The sequence below is a fragment of the Giraffa tippelskirchi genome, chromosome 1 (assembly GCF_054371585.1).
Source record: "Giraffa tippelskirchi isolate mGirTip1 chromosome 1, T2T-mGirTip1v1.2.pri, whole genome shotgun sequence".
Taxonomy (NCBI): Eukaryota; Metazoa; Chordata; class Mammalia; order Artiodactyla; family Giraffidae; genus Giraffa; species Giraffa tippelskirchi.
Window position 1 is genome coordinate 47,490,691 of NC_137275.1, and position 9,338 is coordinate 47,500,028.

A 9,338-nucleotide genomic window follows, 5' to 3' on the forward strand; every position below is an offset into this window, starting at 1 on the left:
TTTAATTTGTTGGTAATGTTTAAATCTGCCACCTTGCATCTCTATCCGACAGTTTCCCTTGCTTCAGGCTATTGTGACTAATGACAAAATGATCTCAAACTAAATCATTTTTGAAAATTCAAATGAAGCTTAGGTGCTTTTCTTGTTTGTAACCACTGTGCATCTGCTGAATACTGATGGAGGTACTCAACCCTGTGTATGAAACATAACATCACTCTGACTGACATATTAGTGGCTCCAAAACTTGAAGGCTGTGTGGATATTATTCCTAGCGAGTCCTGTGCCAGTTAGGTCAGAAGATTTCTCAATCCTTTTAAAGTTTGTCATCAGGGAAAATGACTACTACTTTTTACATAGAGGACCTTGAGACATCAATGCAAAACAACTTCAGTATCATTTGACTGCCTGGCAAAGACAAAGATTTAAGCCTTGAATCAGTCTAATTCTTCTCTGCTTTTGTAGGTTCTGATATTTAGAGTATTGAGACTTCTTAGGCATTCTTAGTCAGACCTGGGTTCAAGTCCAGATAATTTATACACTTTAGGTGTTATCTGCAATATTCTAGACGTATGTCCATAAACAAAGAAATAGTCATCTGAAGGTCAGATAGAAAGTTTCTGAAACTTCCTCTTTAATCTGAAAAAGAAACTTGGCTCTGTATTATATCCATTTCAGTGAAATTTATTAAAAAATGAATTAGATGCCTGCTATGTGCATTAGCCTACTATGATTAATAAGATAGCTTTCTATCCTAGAAGTTCACTAATACTGTAAAACCAGGAATAAAAAGATTTGATTTTTTTTTTCAGATGATAATCCTAGTGGCATACTTCATACTGCTCCCTCTACTTTCATAAAGTCTCATGCTTCATTAATTCTTTTTTCCAATCTCAGACTGATCCTGCCTCTTTGATTTCAAGTCACTGTTTTCTCTAGACATATTCTTCAAGTCTGTGCTTACATTACTTTGATATTTAAAACTTGCCTAGTAGTGGATAGCGTCAATATAATTTTCAAAACGTCAAAAATGTAAGTCATACAAATATGGAATGAATCTATGTCAAAGTTTTCTCTAATTCATTAATTAAGGAGGATAGTGCTGCTGCTGCTGCTGCAAAGTCGCTTCAGTCGTGTCCGACTCGGTGCGACCCCATAGACGGCAGCCCACCAGGCTCCGCCATGCCTGGGATTCTCCAGGCAAGAACACTGGAGTGGGTTGCCATTTCCTTCTCCAATGCATGAAAGTGAAAAGTGAAAGTGAAGTCTCTCAGTCGTGTCCAACTCTTCACGACCCCATGGACTGCAGCCCACCAGGCTCCTCCGTCCATGGGATTCTCCAGGCAAGAGTACTAGAGTGGGGTGCCATTGCCTTCTCCAAGGAGGATACTATTTATTAGTAAAACTGGCTCAAAATCTTTTTTGGGGGAATGCCTATAAGTAACCATTATTATTATTATTTGAAAAGAATACTAGAATGAGACTACTAGATTAGATACAGAAGTAGTTAATATCCTTCAGGAAGTCAAAACCATAACCTTTGGTGCTGCTTTCTACTGAACAGTAATCTATAAGTTAATATGTAACTCACAGTGTTTGGGGTCAAATCCAATATTAAATAGCAAAATCAAACGCAAGTATATTCTCCTAGAGACTTGATAATCCTTGGGCAGACTTTTTAAACCATGCTCCACAATGACATTGCAGGGACATGCTGTACTCCTTTCTGATTTCCAAGTCTTGAATAATTTTTAAACAATATACTTGACTATTACAAATACTTGACTGACTCCTATAGGTGTAGTTTATGAAGTTCTTTAATGTCTCCCCCATATTTGAGTATCCAGAGGCTGTACAACATGGCAGAACACTCAGTCACTCCCTCTGTGACTTTCATCCACCATAACCCCTCTTCCATCATTCTTCTCTACTGCTGGGAGCTGCATGCATGCTCAGTTGTGTCCCATGGACTGGGGCCCGCCAGGCAATTCTGTCTATGGGATTTCCCAGCAAGAATACTGGAGTGGGTTACCATTTACTCCTCCAGGGGATCTTCCCGACCCAGGAATTGAATCTGCATCTCTTACGTCTCCTGCATTGGCAGGCGGGCTCTTGACAACTCGTGCCATGTGGGAAGCAATCAATTATATTAGAACGTAACTCACAGTTGGTATTTCAGAATATTTCAGAAGGATTCTAATCTGGAAGAAAGAAAGACAGAGTCCTACAAATGTTCTTGTGCTTCCTTCTGAGGCACAGTTAAGTCACTTATAGTTTCATCTTTTAAAGTCTCACTTTTAAAATTCATTAGGCAGGATTGGAACAGTCTGTGGAGCTAACTATTCCATATTACTGAGGCAAGGCTCTTCTGAGGACTCCACCAAATGCTACATAAATGTTGAGATTTTCCACTGTGTCTGGAGGGAACATGCAGTATTCCTGGCTTGGTATGTGCTGGGCACTGTTTTTTCTAATCCTGTCAGGTGGTTCTTTTTGCCTTGGGTAGTTAACTCATACTCAAAAGTGGATCTGTGCATAGAAAAATTCTCACTGAGGACTCTTCAGAATTTTTGGCTTTTTTTTTTCTTTCCCAGTATCAAATTCTCTGATATTTTTTTCTGTGAACTCTAGCCACCTTGATTTCATCACGTTCTCAGCTTTATCTCTTCAATTTAGGGGGTCTGTCAGATTGTTCGTGTATTCTCCTTTCCTCCACCACAGCATGAAAACTGAGCTTTGTTTTTTCTCTCTCAGTGGTTGTGTCCTGTGTTCTCCAATGCTCAATCTCTTAAAAAACAGTTGTCTTACAAATGTTTTTTTTTTTTTTTTGTCATTTTCTATGAGACAGTAAATTCAGTTCCTGTTGCTCCATATTGGCCAGAAGCAGAAATCTCCAATTCTTAGAATTTAATCTGAGGGAAAATAGGAGTTTCTAAAGATTATGGGCAACCCAACTTTTGGTGGAAGAAGGCAGTGTGTAAATATCATGCTATATTTGAAAACATGTATTGCTCTCTTGCTTAGCCAGTCAGCCCTTTATTACTTTCTTTCCTTCTTTTCTTAGTATATTTAATATTTTGCTGCAGCTTGGCCCTTCATTCTATTTTACTTTTTGTTATATTTTTGATTGCATCATATGTGTGGGAGTGCATATTATCTTCCTAATGATAGTGTAAACTCTATAAATGTTGTGGATATACCTTATCATTCTTTATATTTTTCATGTTGAATATAACATCTTAAAATTAATTCTGTAAAGAGGGATTCAAAATCTGAGGATTAATCAGGTGATGTTTATAATGTACTTTGTATAGGAAAAGTACAAGGCAAATAATGATACCTTTAGCTTTTAGGTTGATGTTAATTTTGGTTTCACTTGTTTCCACTCAAATTATGTGACACATGTGAGACTACAGTTTCTCATGAGTTCAGCTGCAACCTGTTTAGAAGAATACTCCAGGCTGATATGAAAAATATTTCCTAAACCTTTTCAGATCTTGCTTTGGCCCTGCATGTTGCAAGGCTTTTTCTTTTCTCTCTACTCAGGGAACTTGAGGCCATAATTCACAAGTCTACGAGATATGTATGGACTGAACGCTTTCAACCTATTCAATAAATATAGTCTCGGAAAAATATTTTACGTGTAGAATAAACATTTCTCTGTAAAGGGAGCTCACAAGTAATTGTGTATAATATCCATAAGATTCCTTGCAAGTTGGCTCCTTCTAATCATCCACTTGTGAGCTTTTCTTCATCATGTCTTTCCTCTGTACTTCTCCATCTCCTTACCCACCATTTATTTCATAAAATGGTGGGAAAAGAGGGTGGAAAAAGCAATTACAATATACCCTTAATATAACTTAGAATAACATAATTAAAGAGGAAAGATTGTTGCAAAAAGTCACAGTATCTTCTAAAGATAGACATGATTATTTTGGGAATCGTTTGAGCAATTGCTTTTCTTCATTAGTATGGACAATCTATAGTTGGCTCTCTGGTTATTTATCATGCCTGTCAAAATATAAGAATTTTAATGCTTACCATCTGCATTCAGATACAGTCTTGTTCTATACATAAAATCATTTTATGGAAAATGGTGAATTCCATTTTGATTTAAACACTATTGGTAAATAGTTTGAACTCAGATATTTATGCAATGATATGGTGATGATATTTATATTATAATACAACAGTTTATTTAAAAATGATTTTCCTTTCTAGTCACATTATTAATTGTGGTGAAAAACTAAAATGCATTAGGACGTCTAGATTTTATATAATAATGTCAATGTAAGATTATGAAAATAATTCCCAGGGATTTAGAAATTAAGGTTTTAGAGTTCCTATCTTTTTAAAGGAATGCTATACACATGTAGATGTCTATTGTTTTTATTCTGTGCACAAAAATAGATATCATTCTTCATTATAAAGCAAACATTTACTAAACTCATTGAAATGTATACAGCATATCAGTAAAACTGGAGAAAGATGTTGTACAGTTATCATCACGAACCCTTAAAGTAAAATCAAGTATAACTCAAGTTCAAAGTTCTAAAAGCCTAATCTTTCCATAGATTTAAATTCTAATTATTCATAAGAATGGAAAATACTTTGAAATAGAAGATGCTTCATTCAGAGTTTCAAATATATGTGTCCTTTTTAAGTTAGATATTCTTAAACTTTCACAAAAAGCTGAATGACTGTAGCACATTAATAAAGGCTTATGAAAACAACTAATTTGTAAGTATTTGATCCATTTAAATTTTGTATAACTGCATAAAATTATGTAACCAATATAATTTTTGATATACCTTTTCAGAACACAAATGCCAATTTGAGCATGAGAAAAAGAGCCAACGCCTTGGTTCACTCTGAATCTGATGTTGGCAGCAGAACTGATGTGGGAAACCATTCTAGCAAGTCTTCCACGGTTGTTCAAGGATCTTCTGAAGCCACACCACAGTCTTACTTAGCTTCCAGTCCAAACCCATTTAGCCGTGCAAATGCAGCTGAAACTATATCTGCCGCAAGAGCAATTCCATCTGCTCTTCCTTCTACTCCTAGTAGAACTGGGTATGTGCCCCGACAAGTCCCAGTTGGATCTGCTTCTACCCAGCATGTGTTTGGATCAAGACTGCAGCGAATTAAGACCACAGTTAATAGCATAGGGACTTCTGGGAAGTTGTCAGCTACTGCTACTCCCTCTGCTCCACCACCTTCTGGATCTGGCACAAGTAAAATAGACAAATATGCCCGCATTCTCTTTCCAGTAACATTTGGGGCATTTAATATGGTCTATTGGGTTGTTTACTTATCTAAGGACACTATGGAGAAATCAGAAAGTCTAATGTAATTTTGTTGCTATAATAGTTTCCTAAAAGATGATGAACTTCACACAGAATGTCTTTTTAAATGTTTTTAAAGATAAACAATTGTTCTTTACCAAAATAAAAATTCCATGTAATTTTTCCATTTAAAAAATTCAAGCCAGTCATTGGGAGAGTTAATTAATTCCTTAGTGAAGGGAAAGTGAGCCATCTTTCATTTCAGAAAGATGATTTAAATAGAATCAATTCAGCATTCAAATTAGATGGAATACAGACTATCCTGAAAAGTTGGGACAAGTGAAACAGGGCTATTAGAGATCCATGGTGCATACTTATGCATTGAATTTTGAAAACAGTCTATGATATTTTCTAATACACACTATGAATATCAACCAACCACCCTAAATTTCCCAGTGGCACTGCTCTTAATCAGAATTTTTGGATATGATATGCCACAGTAATTTTTGGAGATCCTCTTGGTATCTTCAAGAAAAGGACTTTTCCTCTTATATGAAACATTTTTAAAAGGAAAATGGAACACAACAAATACTGACCAATAGAGTGAAACCTCTGTTGCAACAAAGACAGAGACCAGGAGAAATGTGTTCCTGCCATGTGTTGGCTAAACAAAAGTTAACAGTTGACTTGAAAATTTGTACTTTGAGTCAAAGTTTAACTTATTGTATGAATTCCTTTTGATAATAGTTCACTCAGTTATATATCCTTTCAACATATAGTTATTCAGAGCCTACCATGTTCCAGGCACTATGTTAGACACTGTCTCTCTAGAAAAGCTCTTTCACCTTTACCTGCACTTTTACTCAAATAGGAGAGTGAATGCATGCTAATGAACCATCAACTAGCAGAGGACATTGCATTCTTTAGTGGAGGAGGTTTATTTAGAGTCTGATGACATAATATTTGTTTCTGCTATATTGATAGAGGATAACAAGTGTATTATTCACACAGCCACTTTTGAGATTAGTACACATTAACGCAACTTCAGCAAGTGACTTCAGTGTATAATGAAAATGTGGTAAAGATTGTTCTGTTAGTGAAAAGCACTACTCAAAGTAGTAATCTGGGCACTGTAAGACCTTATAGATTACCTGTCTCAAACTTGATCAGAATCACATATAGAATTTGAATAGAATCAGAATAGAATTTGATTAGAATCACAGAATCATCAGAATCAGGAATTCAGTACAAAGCCTTTTAGATGCTTTTCCCAACATAGAGCTATATCAGCTGGTGAAATACTAAGCTTCTAGAGAGTTTTTGTGTCCATAGTTCATATTTCTGGGCAGTTTTACGTTTATTCTTGTGGGAGTTTTTGTACTGTTTCATAACGAAGGTGAGTATTTTAAAATTATAAGAACAGTAAAAGAATGGAGTAAAGGGAAAAAAATCATGACTGGAGGTAGGATGCTACTGAGTCTGTTATGCAGTTTATCAGGATTTTCATGTGCTGATTTTCCCTTTTTTTTTATTAGGTAGGCTTAACAGCTTAATTAATTTTCTTTCAGCAGTCCTATGCCTCTAAATCTAGGCCTAGTTTTTTTTGTTGTATTACTTCCAAGATTTTTCTTCTGTACTTCTCTCTTCCTGATCTGGGGTATGTGAATGAATGTGTTCTGGATGTTTGGGAATATTTTGATAGAAATGGCCACCTTGTCAACAGTATTTCTTATTTTTTTAGAAAAAATATATATTAATTGGCATTAGTTTTTTAGTTGTTGAATTTCCTTGAAATGGTTGTATATGAGACCTATAAAACGTGCAAATACTGAATATTAATTTGAATCATATCTGAGAATTCCTTCTTGGCTATGTCTCTAGGTATTTCTTAGAATCATCAATAATTTTAAGGCTGACGAATACTGTAGAAATCATCCAATCCAAACTCCTCATTTACAAATTGATGCCAGTAGTATGAAGCCCAGTAAAATTTGTATATGTGTATATATTTAATAAAGAATACTTATAACAAAAAAGCCGATAATAAATTATTTCATGAATGTGAGTAGATTTCTAGCCTTCAGGATGATGTTTGAAATTGTGGTCAGAAGCTATGATTGTTCTTTATTCCAACAAAATGACCTTATTTCTTTGGTGAGGAAAATGCTCCTTGCTTGTCTGTTGGCCTGTTCGTAAGAATAGTTCACTGGCTTTCTTTTTTTAAAAGAAATTCTTCTCCTATAAATTCTTGCAGATTTTTAGGGAATAAAAAGAAATGATTTTACATTTGTAGATCAGTGATAGAGTTGGATTCATAATTTTGTCTTTACCTTTGTATGTGAAGAAGATTTTTAAAATAATTCAGTTAGCCAAGCAAAGAGAAACGACAAAACTAACCAAGGATTCTTAGTTGTTAAATGGAAGAATAAATTGACCAGAATGTTTAATCATTCTTGTGAAAAGGAATTATTTTTATTGCCCACAATGTTAGTAGTAAAAATATACAGTTTGTTTTCCTTAATTCAATTCCATCAAATTAATTCAAAGCTAACTTTGTAAAATGATCTTTTCTATCTTTTCAATAACTCAGAGCTGCATTAATGGAACACTTTTGTGAAGAACCAGTCATGTTTCACTATGAGAAAATATTACAAGAGTTATTAGGAGAGCCCAAATCCTGGCAGTTTGTGGAAAAAGAATGGCTATAAATGGTACCTTTTTATGTCTCTCTCTTTTTTTTTTTTTTTTGGCTGCATCTTAGTTGCAGCACTCAGGATTGTCATTGCATTGTGCAGGAACTTTTGTTGCAGTACATAGACTATACAGTTGTGTCAAACAGGCTTCATTGCGCTTCAGCCTGTGGGATCTTATTTCCCCGACCGGGAATCAAACCCACGTCCTCTGCATTGCAAGGTAGATTCTTAACCACTGGACCACCAAGGAAGTACTTGTCTCTCTCATTTAAAGATGAAATTCAGAATTGTTTCCTTCAGTACCAGGATCTATATTCACTAGCTGGTACGTAATTACTTCCAACTTCCAGGTATGACTAGGGATGATAATATACTTACATGATTAATCCACAGTTGAAAAGGGCTTGCATTTTATGTATATACAGAGTATTTGAATAATGTGTACTTTAAATTGAACCTCACAAACCTTGAATTTGAGTTGACAGAGAGTAGAGTCACCCTCTTTCACAAGTGGACATGAATCATAGAGAAGTTAGTGACCAAGATAAAAGCAAAGAGCTGGGATGAACTTTGAAAAGTCATTTTTCCATCATTTAAAATCAAAATTAATGCAAAAATTGATGATGAATAAAATGCCTAAATTTTAAATAAATATGGGATCAGTATTAATAATTTCTCCTTTTGCATCAGCCTCTAATATTGCTTGGCATGGCACTGGTATAGACGGTGAGAAAAGAATGCATGTAATTGTATGATTTGATGGAGAGAAAAAGAGAGTGATGGCAGGGAAGGCTTCACAGAGATCTTAAACTGAGTTTTGTAGAATAACTGGGAGTTCTTATCCCTCTGCCTACTCCCACAAACAATAAAAGCATATTTTTACCAGCATCTGAGGCATGAAAAGAGATACAGATTTTGAATTTCAAGAGGAAACTCTTTCAACAGATAGTTCACAGTATTGGGAAGCAAGGTAAACATGAGGAAGTGAGAGTTGCTGATGTTGGAAAGACCTGCTGGGATAGAGAGAGTTTTGTGTAAATTACTAAAGAGAATAGATATGATCCTGGATTAGTGGCAGTTTAATGAAAATCTTGCAAGATAATAAGATGAAAACGAACATGCTATGCTTCTGTTTCAGAGAAATTATCTGCCGTATGAGCTATGGAATAGATGGCAATAAATCTAGAATTAGTAACAGAATGGTGATATCTCATTTTTCTTTTCTCTCTCAATCTTTGTCTTCTAATTCTTTTTTTTTTTACCCCAATGAGTTCATTGTCATTCATAAAAATATGTGATTTTTAAAAAATAAATATAGGTATCACAGAAAATTATGAACCGTCTCTAAATCCCACTGCAGAGA

The 9,338-nt window shown here is 35.0% G+C and overlaps 1 protein-coding gene across 3 annotated transcripts in view; it reads left to right on the forward strand.

The window, feature by feature from the left end:
* GABRA4 (gamma-aminobutyric acid type A receptor subunit alpha4) overlaps positions 1 to 7,318 on the forward strand; it is a 77,547-nt gene extending 70,229 nt beyond the window's left edge. For all 3 annotated transcript variants that reach the window (XM_081518173.1, XM_081518251.1, XM_081518347.1), the window contains one exon: positions 4,817 to 7,318. In XM_081518173.1, the coding sequence (XP_081374299.1) occupies positions 4,817 to 5,350 (534 nt within the window). In that variant the 3' untranslated portion in view covers positions 5,351 to 7,318. The remainder of the gene's footprint in view (positions 1 to 4,816) is intronic.
* The last annotated feature ends 2,020 nt before the right edge of the window (positions 7,319 to 9,338 follow it).